This window comes from Myotis brandtii, unplaced genomic scaffold (genome assembly GCF_000412655.1).
Source record: "Myotis brandtii unplaced genomic scaffold, ASM41265v1 scaffold199, whole genome shotgun sequence".
NCBI lineage: Eukaryota > Metazoa > Chordata > Mammalia > Chiroptera > Vespertilionidae > Myotis > Myotis brandtii.
In genome coordinates this window covers 1,961,828-1,975,652 of record NW_005357414.1, presented here as the reverse complement: position 1 = coordinate 1,975,652, position 13,825 = coordinate 1,961,828, and the positions used below count along the sequence as shown (strand labels likewise).

Sequence of the window (13,825 nt, the reverse complement as noted above, 5' to 3'; positions counted from 1 at the left end):
GGCCGCCATCTTGGCTGACAGTTAATTTGCATAAGGATATGCTGATTAGCCAATGGGAAGGGTAGCGGTCGTACGCTAATTACCATGTTTCTCTTTTATTAGTGTAGATATGCATAGCCTATGAACACAGACAATAGTGTGGTGAAGGCCTCTGGGTGGGGGTAGAGGGGGTGGGTGTATGGTACTATTGGGGAAAAAGGGGGATAGCTCTAATACATTCAACAATAAAGGTAAATTAAAAAAAAAAACACAACGATGTGGTACAGGCTTCTGGTCAAGATGGCAGTGCAGGTAGCCATGGTACTTGCATCCTTCCATAACCACATCAAAATTAAAACTAAACTACAGAAGAACTATCATTCAGAACCACCTGAAATCTGGCTGAACAGAAGTCCTACAAATAGAGAATTAAAGAAGAAGCCACATTGCAAATGGTAAAAAGGGTGGAGGTACAGAACGGGCTGGTCCAGCACACACGTATGGTGTTCTTTTAACTGGGAGGGATATCTTAGCTGGGGAGATCTCCTGTGAGGAGCACAAGGTCCCAGACCCCCCAGACCCTGGATCAAATGCCTGAAAGAGAAATCCCTGTAACTTTGGGCTTAAAAAAACCTGTGGGAATTGTGGCTTAAAGACATGAAGGCTGCTGAAGTCCCAGGCAGTTGCTCTTAAAGGGCCAATGCATGGACTTCCTTGGTCTCACTCCCTCTGAGCTCCAGCACTGGGAAGTAGCTTGAAAGGATCCAGAGACATATTGGGAGGAACTATATTATCTGGCATCAGGGCAAGGACTTGGGGGGTTGGCAGCTGTCTCCCAGACAAAAGTACTGACAGAGGTCATTGTTCCTTTGCTAAGACCTTCCTGCCACAGAAAAAATATGCAGTTGCCATATCTGAGTCTCCATCAACCTGACCCACACTGTTTGCCCCACCCTGGTGATTCCCTGAGACCCTGCCCCACCCAATTTGCAACCCTACCCAAGCTGTTTCCAGGGGCTTTTCCATATGAATGGCCTCTCCTAGCTCAGGCTTCCTAAAATCTCTCAAAAAAACAGCTTTCCTCAGTATGCCCATACCTCTTGATAAGTGGCCTCAGGCCTGACACTAGCAGCAACCTGCCTTGTTCACAGCCTAGCCTCCCTGGACACCTCCTAGGCCAGTGGTCGGCAAACTCATTAGTCAACAGAGCCAAATATCAACAGTACAACGATTGAAATTTCTTTTGAGAGCCAAATTTTTTAAACTTAAACTATATAGGTAGGTACATTGTTATTAACTTAATTAGAGTACCCCTAAGGCTTAGGAAGAGCCACACTCAAGGGGCCAAAGAGCCGCATGTGGCTTGCGAGCCACAGTTTGCCGACCATGGTCCTAGGCCAGCACAAGTAGCAGCCATCTGTAGATCCCTCTGTAGCTCATTCTGGGTAGCCCTAGGCAGTGCACAGGCAGTAGCCAACTTTGCACCTTTTAGGAGGCCCCAGAGCCAGTCCACCCAGTGTTCAGCTTCAGACCACCACAGATTATAATTCTACCACAACCAAGAGCAACAACACTCAAGGGGCAGACTCAGGGAGCACCATAGGCCCACTGAAGCAAGACCTGCTCCATAGGGGCGCCCCTTGCACAGCAACTCTTCCATTGTAGTTGCAGTTGGTCCACATAGATAATCAGCCTGGGGGATCAATCCCTCTCAGTGATGTCAACAGCAATCAAGGCTCAACTACAACAGGACAATGCACACAGCTCACAGAGTGACTCACCTAGAGTGAGCTCAGGTGACTGGGGAGGCTAAGCCACTGGGTTCCATAAGATACCTACTATACAAGGCCACTTTACCAATTCCAGGAGACATAGAAGCTCTACCTAATATGTAGAAACAAACACAGGGAAGCAGCCAAAATGAGGAGATGAAGAAACATATTGCAAATGAAAGAAGTGAAGAAATCTCCAGAAAAAGAACTAAATGAAATGGAAGCAAGCAAACTACCAAGTACAGAGTTCAAAACAATGATTATAAGGATGTTCAAGAAATTTAGTAAGAACTTCAAGGAACTTAATGAGAACATGAACGACATAAAAAAGGAAGACATAAATGAAGGATACGCTAACTGAAATGAAGAATAATTTGTAGGGAATCAAAAGTAGAGTAGAGGATGCTGAGAATCAAATCAGCTATTTGGAATATGAGGAAGCAAAAAACACAAAATCTGAACAGCAAAAAGAAAAAGGAGTCCAAAATTATGAAGATAGTATAAGGAGCCTCTGAGGCAACTTCAAGCACACCAACATTCTCATCATGGGGGTGCCAGAAGGAGAAGAGAGGGAGCAAGAAATTGTAAACCTATTTGAAAAAATAATGAGACAACTTCCCTTACATGGTGAAAGAAATAGACATAAAGTCCAGGAAGAGCACAGAGTACCAAACAAGAGGAGCCCAAAGAAGTCCATACCAAGACATAACATAATTAAAATGCCACAGGTTCAAGACAAAGAGATAATCTTAACAGAGCAAGAGAAAAACAGTTAGTTACCTACAAAGGAGTACCCATATGACTAGCTTATTTCTCAAAAGTAACTATGCAGGCCAGAAGGGAATGGCAAGAAATATTAAAAGTCATGAAAAGCAAGGGCCTGCAGTCAAGATTACTCTGCCCAGCCAAGCTATTATTTAGAATTGAAGGTCAGATAAAGAACTTCACAGACACAGAAAAGCTAAAGGAACTCATCACCATCAAACCAGTATTGCATGAAATGTTAAAAGGTCTTCTTTAAGAAGAAGAAAAAAGATAAAAAATATGAGCAATGAAGTGGCAATCAATACATATCTATCAATAATTGAATCTAAAAATAAAAATAAACAAACAATGGATCCAATGAACAAAATAAACCAATGAATAAAATAGGTCCAGAGGTATAGAAACATGGAACAGACTGATAAATCTCAGAGGGAAAGGGGTGGGAAGAGATTAACAAAAACTTATATGCATACTAGAGGCCAGGTGCTCAAGATTCGTGCACTTGTGGGGGATCCCTTAGACTGGCCTGTGCCCTCTTGCAGTCTGGGACCCCTTGAGGGATGTCCAGTCAGACATTGTTCTCACAGTCTGGGGCTCTCGCAGTCCCAGACCCCTCGCTTCTTACCGCCTGCCTGCAGCGGAAGCGGGAGAGGTTCCTGCCACCACCACTGTACTCATCAGCCATAAGCCGGGCTCACTGCTCCTTAGCGCTGCCTTGAAGGCGGAAGAGGCTCCCACCACTGCTACTGCACTTGCCAGCCGTGAGCCCCGCTCAGGGCTTCTTGCTGAGCAGTGCTCCCCCTGTGGGAGAGCAGTGACCACCAGGTGGCAGCTCCTGTGTTGAGTGTCTACCCCCTGGTGATCAGTGCACATCATAGTGACCAGTTGTTCTGCTGTTTGGTCGATTTGCATATTACTCTTTTATTATCCTATATAATAAAAGCCTAATATGCTAAGTGTCCAGTCGTCTGGTCGGCCATCCAACCAATCAAGGCGTAATATGCTAATGATATGCTAAGGCCTCTCAACCACTCACTATGACGTGCACTGGCCACCAAGGGGGCAGACAGTCGACCGGTCAACCAGTAGTTATGATGTGCACTGACTACCAGGAGACAGACGCTCCTACTAGTAGGTTAGCTTGCTGCTGGGGTCTGGCTGATTGAGACTGAGTGAGATGGGCTGGACACACCCTGGAGCCCTCCTGCGGTCCCTCCCCAGCTGGCCAACCTCCCGCATCCCTCCCCAGCACCGATCTTGCACCAGTGGGGTCCCTCGGCCTAGCCTGTGCCCTCTTGCAATTTGGGACCCCTCAGGGGATGTCAGAGAGTTGATTTCGGTCCAATCTCACAGGCCAGGCCAAGGGACCCCACTGGTGCATGAGTTCATGCACCGGGCCTCTAGTATAAGATATTACTCATAGACACAGATAATAGGGTGGTGACGGCCTGGATGGGGCAGGATCTGGGTGGAAAGGGGCAATGGGGGGGAAATAGGAGGGGACATCTGTGATACTCTCAACAATAAAGGTTTTTTTTAATGTGGCACATTTATACAATGGAATACGCAGCTCTAATTTTTAAATTTATGATAACATAGTATTGACCTAGTTGTAAACTCCAAAGGCCTTTTGGAAAAAGAAAAAATAAGCCAGTCAGAGAAAGACAAGTATCACATTATCTCATTTATATGTGGAATCTAATGAACAAAATAAACTTATGAACAAAATAGATCCAGAGACATTGAAACATTCAACAGACAGATGAATTTCAGAGGGAAAGGGTTTGGGTGAAAAGAGTTTAACCAAAGAACTTATATGCATACTAGTATGTGCATAAGCCATGGACAGACAATAATAGTACAGTAAAGGCCTGGGGAGGGTGTGGGAATGGGCATGGAGGGGGTCAATGGGGGAAAAAGGAGAGCATCTGTAATACTTTCAACAATAAATTTTTTAAATATATTTTTATTGATTTCAGAGAGGAAGAGAGAGAGGGAGATATAGATAGAAACATCAATGATGAGGGAGAATCTTCAACCAGCTGCCTCCTGCATGCCCCAAACTGAGGATTGAGCCCACAACTCAGGCGTGCGCCCTGACCTGGAATTGAACCATGATTTCCTGGTTTGTAGGTCAACACTTAGCCACGCTGGCTGGGCAAAGTTAAATTTGTAAAAGTTGTAATGGAAACTATAGACTCTCAGAGACTTTTAAAATTCTTTCCAAAGTTCCTCCGGTGAAAAGTAATCTTTCCAGATTAGGTTAGCAGGAAGAGGAGATAGTAGAAAAATAAACAGATGCAGGGATGCTTGTGGTGTGTATTTCTTTTGGGCTATGTGAAAACATATGTGTATTTGTAACAACAACAGCAACAAAAACAATGTGTAACTCAATATGACCTTAACTTCTTTCTCCTTTCTATGTCAGTGCCTTTCCTTTCTGGGCAGCTTCAGCTCAGTAGTTATCATGTTTCACTTTTTGTGAAAGAATTAATTGAGCACAGTCATCCTTCAGTATTCATGGGAGATTGGCCCCAGGACCCCCTCAGATACCCAAATCCACAGATGCTCAACTTCCTTATATAAATGGCATAGGATTTGCATATAGCCTGCACATACCTTTCTGTCTATTTTAAACAATCTCTAGATTATTTATAATCCCTAATGCAATGTAAATGCCATTTAAATACATTTTATACTGTATGTTTTAGAAAATAATAGGAAAAAAGGTCTGTACATGTTCTGGACAGATGCAACCATTGTAGGCCTAACTACATAGTACATGTTGAAAACAATGTAATATATGTTTTTTAATATTTTCGATCCCCCGTTGGTTGGGTCTGCATATGTGAAACCCACAAATATGTAGGGCTAACTGTATATGGAAATCACCCTGAACCAGGAATACCACAAACCTTCCTTTGCTCTTTCCTTTGTTCTCTGCAACTTTCCTTCCTTTCACATCCCTAATCCAAGCTCTCTGGTTCAGCTTCTCACATGCTTCAATGCTCTGGAGTCCTATTCCTGACCCTTTCACCCTTGGCCCCATGAACTACCTTTTATCCATTCAATGCATTTACCCATTCATCAGCATTCATTAAATGCCTACTTTCTATCAGGGCCATGGGATGAATCTCAGAAAGTTTCATAGAGGAGACATTTGAGCTGGATCTTGAAGAAGAATAGACGTATGCTGGGGATGGGGTGGGAGATGAATAAGGAAACATTATTCTGGGCAGAGGAACAACATGTACAAAGTCAATGAGGCATAAAACTCATAACATACGTAGGGGTCCAGTAAGTAACTCAGGATACCTAGAGCACAGGGGAAGAATTGGAAGTGATGTTGGAAAAGTGAACAGAGGACAAATAATGAAGTGTCATGTATGCTGTGCTCCGGGGTTTGGATTTTATCCAACAGGCTATAGGAAGCCATTGAAAGCTTTTAGGTAGAAGTTTAAAAATCAGATTTACATTTAGAAAAATCACTGTGGCAGTAGCAGGATGGATGGTTTTTAAAGGAAAACAAGTAATAGAAAGAGGACTTGTCAGAAAAATATTGCAGTATTCTAGGTGAAATAGAAAGAGGCTTGAGCCAAAACCAAGATAATGGGGATGAATATAAATAGACAACTGGGTACATGAATGGGATATTTATTTAAGTGGTAGATGACAAGAATTAGTAACAGGTTAAATGAGAGAGATGAGGGAAAAGGTTTCTGATTCCATTGAGTTTTTGAATGGCAGTGCTGTTTATTAAAACAGGAACACAGCAGAAATCATGCTTGAAGGACAAGCTAATGAGAATTGCATGATTCTGTATAGCTAATAAAATTGAAAATTAAGTAATACCAATTACTTGATTTCTTAGTGAGAAATCTACTGTATTTAGGAATCTTCATCTATGTAAAAAACAATTTTAGAAACAAAACTTTTTATAAAACTGGAATGCAAGAGAAAAAATACATTATCTTGACCTTATTAAGTTTCTCCTGTAGAGCTTTTTAGCTGTGTTGTATGAAATAAATACTCCACTCCTTCAGTCTTCATTATAAAGCCGTTTTTTTCCAGAGACTTCGAGCCAACTCAATTAGCTATGCTGATGGAAAGAAGACTAGCACAAGTAATTGAAAACCACAGACAATTCAAAGCTCCATGGGCAACTACTTGGAAAAAAATGTGGCCTCCTGTAGTTCTTTGGAACCGTGAGTTGACCTCACTGGCAAATAAAAATTGTCAGGCGGTAAACTTCATGGTAAGTTTATGTTGTGGAAGTCTAAGATTGTAAGTAGGAGGTAAGAGAAAACAGTGGGAGGAAGTAATAACATAATAACAACGAAGCATAAAATTAAGATTAAAAGACTATTCATTGTTATTATCACACAGCTGGGGGTTGGATTATTTGAAAGAGCCAAGGATAAAAATGAAATATAGCAAAAAAGGACAGATCTACACATTGCTTTTTTTGAGTTAGAACTACACAGAGTCCTATGGTTTCACATAGCCCAAAAGATGTCTAGAGAGATCTGAAACAAGGACAATTATTTATTTGTAATTTAGACTGAAAATTTAAAAGTTATATCTTATTTCTCTTTTCTTCACACCCTATACTCCCTACAGCAGTGTGTCCTGATAGTTCTACCTTCAAAATATGTTCTGAATCCATCCATTTCTCTCCATCTTCTCTGTTACCACCTTAGTACAGGCCACTATCAACTTTTGCTTGGATTACTGAAGTAGCTTTATAACTAGTCTCTCTGCTTCTACTCTAATACCATTCCACAAACTATTCTTTACCTGGCAGTCAAAGAAATATTTGCAAAATTACACACAGATCATATAATTCCCATCTTTAAAACCCTGCAATGCCTTCTCATTGTGTTTAGAAAGAACCCCAAATTCACTAAAACAGCCTTAAAAACCCGTACTATCTGGTCTCTACTATTTCTCTACCATATCTCTCATCATTCTATTCCTCATTTGCTCAACAGAAACCGTATCACGTGGTGTTTTTTCTGTTCCTTAAACAAACCAAGCTCTCCCCACCCTCAGGCCTCCGCACTTGCCATTTTTAAAAATTTATCTTTATTGTTGAAAGTATTACAGATGTTCCCCTTTTTCCCCCATTTACCCCTCCACCCCGCATCCTCCACTCCCAGGCCTTCACCACACTATTGTCTGTGTCCATGAGCTATGCTTATATGCATATAAATTCCCTGGTTAATTCCCCCCCAAAAAAACTCCCACTCCCACCTTCCTTCTGAGATCCGTCAGTCTGTTCCATGCTTCTATGTCTTTGGATATATTTTGTTCATGAGTTTATTTTGTTCATTAGATTCTACATATTTGCCTGAAACCCTTTTTCCTTACAAAGCATGTGGCTGACTCGTTCACTCCTTTTTTCTTCTTTTAAAATGTTTTACTATTATTTTGAAATGAGTAAGAAAGTATTATTTCTCACACATCCATGAAGCAATTTTTCTTTTTAAAAATGAGCTATAATTCACATACAATAAAATTCACCCATTTTAAAGTGGATAATTCCATGGTTTGTAGTATATTCTGTGGATGAAAAAGGGGTTATACAGAAAGTAACCTAACAGGGTGATCTGAATATAAATTCCTAACTGGGCAGGTCATGGTGAGTAGTCAAGCTCCAGGCCTGTAACTTCTTTAGTGAAAGTTTTAGGCCAGCGCTGTTCATTGTTCTTGTGCATCTAGGTTAACACACCTTTGAAATATTACAAGTAAAACCCCTCAAAGGGGATATTAACCCTTAAGAGAACACATAGTCTTGTTAACTATTCTGTAATCTAGTCCCCACCTTGCTTTCTCCAATCTTCTTTATGTCCCCTCCTTAATTGCAAATGCACAAAGACACAAAACTTATTCTCCAGAGCATTTGATATCTTGCTTGCCAGCATATGGTACAAGGTTGACTCAAATAAACTTTTATAAAAATTCTCTACAAGTTTGGTTGTTTCTTTTGTCCACAATTCATATAGCTATACAATCATCACCACTACCTCATTTTACATCATTTTATTACCCCAAAAGAAACTGTATACCCTTTAGCTATTATCCCCTCACACCTGCCATCTCCTCCTCAGCCTTAAACAACCAACAAGCCATTGTCTCTCTCTATATATAAGCCTATTCTAGAAATTTTATATAAACAGAATAATACAAAATGTGGCCTTTTGTAACTGGCTTCTTTCTATTAAAATAATGTTTTTGAAGTTCACTCGTGTAATAGAAGTGAGTCAACATTTTTTATGGTTGAATATTATTCCATTATATCGATATACCACTTTTTGTCTATCCATTCATCATTTGATGGGCCTTTGAGCTGTTTCCACTAAAGAGGTTCAAAAGAAGTCTCCCCAGAATGTGTTACTTTGGCATGTGGAGTATCTTGAGCTAAAGACGATCAAGGCCAAAAAACTCAGGAAAAGTGTTTTGGTGTTTTTGTTGTTTTTTTTTGTTTTTTTTTTTACCTCCCTCTTAACTGCCTAAAGGAATTTCTATAGAGGGCCTGGTCTAGGAAGAGAACTATCACCAGAGATAACTACACAGAATATGTACTTGGTGTGGTGGGCTGTGGAGGAGCTGGCAGGACTTAGAAATAAAATTATTCTCTGTGTCCCATTGTCTCTGCATGACATAGAAAACATTTGCTTTTCTAACATTTGCTTTTCTCATTTCCTAAATTGTCTTTCACCCTTTTAAAGTTCAGAATCAGGCAACCTTCTCCTAACTCAGGGTGACATATAAGCCTCAATTACCTGACTACTTATAGGTCTCAAATTCTTATGAGGCCCCTGTACATAGGTAATTAAATTTGCTTCCTTCTTTCTAAACTGTCTTATGATAATTTGATTATTAGACCAGCCAAAGATACTAGAAGGTTAGAAGAAAAATATTTCCACTGCAACACCCCTTTTTGGCTATTGTGAATAATGCTGCTGTGAACATCCATGTATGAGTTTTTGTGTGGGCCTGTTTTTATTTCTTTTGGGTATATATAGACGTTACATTGCTTAGTCATATAGCAACTCCATGTTTTTGTCAGTGGACTCACTCCTATTCAGGACACTGCTCAAATGTGACCTCCTTTGAGAGCCCTTCCCTGACACTCCATCCAAAATAATCACACCACCATTGCCATTCTTCATCACCTTTACCCTATTTGGTTTTCTCATAGCCCTTACCAATGTCTAAAGTCATGTTTATTTTATTAGTTTACTTTTTTTGCCATCTGTGGCTCCACACTAGACCATTAACTGCAAGGAAAGAGGCCTTGTTGGTCTTGCTCACTGCTATTCTCTCAGCAACTAGGACAATTATCAGCAAACAGTATGAACTCAATAACTATTTGTTGACTATAGGGATGAATCTATGGCAGAAATGTTTGTTCTTTTCTTTCCCACTGCAGGGCCTACCCACAAATCTATTACTATTTTAGTGCTTTCCTATTTCCTTAATTGCTCTTCGGGAAAAGTAAAAACTTGCCCATTTAAATTATAAAAAGAAGTGGCTGTAGCCAAGAATGTGTGGATCATTTGACTTAGATTTGCACCTCCCACCCCACCCTCTGACCCCCACCCCAGGAGTTGCAGAAACAAAGCCATATGCCTTTAGTGGCAATTCCATAAGATTGCAATAGATGGGGGTGTTGAAAGAAAGAAAACTCTAGTGAGTTTTCTAGTGACAAGTGAAATGCCCAAACTTGCAGAGCTATAAATTGAGGATTTCTTCTTTGAAAAATGAGACACTCTTAAAAAATGACTAGACTTTTTCAACCTTTAGATAAAATTTATATTTTGTAACATTTACATGGTTCTAAACTAAAAAAAAATATTTCTAAGAAGAACAGTATGAGTCCATTATATCTTATCTGGGAAATGACAGATAAATTGTATGATAACCTTATTTGATCTTGTTAATCAATTATTTGGATAAAACAAATGATAGAAGTGTTGAGGAGAATGGGAGAGGGAATATTATCTGAGGGTTTTTTCCTCTCAGGTCTTAATAGAAAAATGAGATCAGAGATGTTTGAAATTGCTCATTGAATGAGATCAAGATTTGTATGAAAAATGTTTTCTTAACTTGTTTCCATTTGCCTTCATATGCCCTTGTTTGAGGATGGAGGTTTAAAAAATATCAAGATGCAGAATTTAATAGGTGTAAATTTCAAGATAACTCATTAGCATTTCAGAAAAAAACAGAGTTGCCTATATAACATTTTCATAAGCATGCTAATACCTTTCTGCAGAACTTTACATTTCAGAGATGTTTGAAATTGCTCATTGAATATGTTTAAGCCTTGAATGTGAATGAATAGTAGCCTTTGATGAAGACTAGGGGCCTGAAAGGGGGAGAGGAGGCTGTTTTCTAGAGGTTTCAAGTTGAGTGATTTCCCCAAATCTAATCACATAATCAAGTTTTAAGTAGATAGTCCCAAAGAGCAGAAGACAATCAATGACATATATAAATGCAGATAAACATCTCACAACTATTTCTTTTCTAATGCATTCCTAGTGACTATAATAATACACAAAACAGTGAGGAGCAAAACCAATTGAAGAAGGATATAGTCAGATCATTATTCATATGAAGTTTTAAAAGATGCAAAAAACTACCATATGTTGTTTATGGATGCATATGTATTTCGTAAATGTGCAAAAACTTGCTTAGGGATGAGAATCTCTACATTCAGGACCTCTACAAATAGAAGGATAAGATTAGGAAAATACACAAAAGCTACACTTGTATCTATCAGTTTTTTTGGTAAATGTTTTTGAAATATAATGTGTAAAAATAAAAGAGTACAGTTCAATAAATGTTCGCAGTGTGAGCATACTTGTATAACCAGTGCTGTGTCTGTATCTGGGTGGTGGGTATGTGAATATTGGTTATAATATTTATATTTTTCATATGCTGAAAATATTTAATTTAAATATTTTTAAAGAAAACTCCACAAGTATTAGACTATGAATTCTTTAAATTCCCTATCAGTTGTAAAGCCTATGAAAATCCAACCAAAAGTAGGATCTTAGGGCAAAATGAGTTAAAAACTATAATTACCATAAGTTATGCCATTTTTTTTTCATTTTATATCATTACTAGAGGCTCAGTGCATGAAATTCATGCATGGGAAAGGTCCCTTCAGCCCAGCCTGCACCCTCTCCAATCTGGGATCCCTTGGCGGATGTCCAGCTGCCAGTTTAGGTCCAATTCCAGGGATAGGGCCTAAACCGGCAGTCGGACATCCCTCTCACAATCCTGGAATGCTGGCTCCAAACACTCACCTACCTGCCTGCCTGGTCGCCCCTAACTGCCCTCCCCCTGCTGACCTGATAGCCCCTAACTGCCCCCCATGCCAGCCTGGTCACCCCACACAGCCTGCTTGTTCAGTCGTTTGGTCGTCCCTCACTAACCCCCCTGCTGGCCTGCTCGTAGGCAGCCATCTTGTGAGGGTGTGAGGGTTAATTTACGTATTATTTCTTTGTTATTTAGGATAATACATACTATAATGTCAGAATGTAAAGAGTTGTAATTGTTAAGGTTGCTTAAGGAGGAACGCACGAGGCCAAAAGGGGTAAAGAGTTATAAATTTATTATTACATCTACTAGCAGAAGGGCTGAGGCCAAAATGGCATCAGCAGGGCAAAGTAGGGGGAGCAAGATATTTTTGTCTCTTGTAAAGATCAGTCAGAGTAATAAGTGGGACCAGGTGCAGGTGGGGGCCAGGTGTAGGCGGTCACTGGAAACTGGGTGAGGCAGTTTACTGGAAGCCGAAGGCCGTTAATCATGAAACCTACAATGAGAATAACAGGAAAATCGCCAGGAGGGGAGAGAGCCCCAGCAGGCATTATGGAGTGCAAGAATATGCCAGTAGTGACTTGGAGCCAATGGAAGGGAATTTAATGTATACGGTGGTAGTGGTGATGGCGATGGTAGTGATGGTGGTGGGGCAGGGGGTTAGTCCTGCCCTTTTCTTTCTGTAGCCACTTCTCAGCTCAACCCTGAATTTCAACATAGCTAATAAGGAGCCTCTGTTGCAGGTTGCCAGAGAATCCTGTCTTCTACACTGTCAGGACTGCCACACAGGGAAAAGGAAAGTGGGTTCATGGTTGTTTTGGCTTGGATGCTACTGATGCTGACCTCTGCTGGCAGAAGATTCAACTTGTAGTTGACCACTTGCTGCATGCTTTTCCTGCTATCAATCTAGGCCACCCCCAATTTATAAACACCATGTGCATGTTGAAATCCATTGTTTATAGCTTGCCTGCATTATTCTATAAACACAAGCACTGTTTCACATAGTAGTTGATCCCCCAGGGTCATCCCTCCAAATCCATAAAGTAATCAAAATTTACTTATGTTTCTATGGAAAATGCTTTCAATTAAGATCAAGTGTTTACCAAGTATCTCCTATGTAAGGGGAGATAAGACATTAGCATGAGTGACAATGGGAGACAGACTATTTGAAGTGCCAGTTGGAGTGGTGCAGACGGAGAACAGTCAAGATCAAAAAGAGGAAAATACTACATTTGGGAAGGAGAAACCATGGAAGGCTTTAAGAAAGCAGTGGAGCCTGGCCAGTGTGAGTCAGTGGATGAGCATTGACCTATGAACCAGGAGGTCACAGTTTGATTCCCAGTGTGGGCTCGATCCCCAGTGGGGGGATGTGCAGGAGACAGCCGATCAATGATTCTCTCTCATCATTGATGTTTCTATTTCATTCCCTCTCCCTTCTTCTCTGAAATCAATAAAAAAATATTTTTAAAAAACAGACAGCAGTGGAATTTGACATGAATGGTGAAAGTTAAAGGGGTAGGGTGTTTCAAGGAGATGGAAGAACAGAAACAAAGGCATGGAAATTGGAAGATGTGAAATGTGCTAGGAAATGGCAAATATTGCAGAGTATTAGGGGAGAATCCAGATATGTAACTTGAAAATCCCAGACTATCCTTGGCAGCAGGAACAAAAACAACCTCTTCCTACCACCCCCTGTTTGGAAAATGACTCCTCTAGTTCAAGTAAGGCACACTAAGGGTGTTAAGATGTAGAATCCAGCAGGTTGAAGGTTGCAAATTTTTTGAAAAAGGACTCTGGGATATAGAATACGCTCGTGCACTTGGAGGAGAAGCTCTGGGTTAGGGCTGAGAAATGAGCAAGAGTTGCCCCCATTTCCTCCAATTCTGCCCCTCTTCCGCTTTCCCCTCTCCACCTCTGGCCAGCCCAAGAGACTGACACTGAAATAATAAGAGAGTGTGGTGGGAAAACTTCAGTTGTGAATA

General features: G+C 40.5%; 1 protein-coding gene and 1 pseudogene across 1 annotated transcript in view; one reads left to right on the top strand and one right to left on the bottom strand.

The window, feature by feature from the left end:
* The window catches only part of LOC102239909 (charged multivesicular body protein 1a), a 17,161-nt gene extending 4,430 nt beyond the window's left edge, over positions 1 to 12,731 (bottom strand). The window contains exon 1 of the mRNA XM_014538844.1: positions 12,687 to 12,731. Within this exon, the coding sequence (XP_014394330.1) occupies positions 12,687 to 12,731 (45 nt within the window). The remainder of the gene's footprint in view (positions 1 to 12,686) is intronic.
* A 262-nt stretch (positions 12,732 to 12,993) lies between these two features.
* The window catches only part of LOC102239587, a 4,027-nt pseudogene continuing 3,195 nt past the window's right edge, over positions 12,994 to 13,825 (top strand).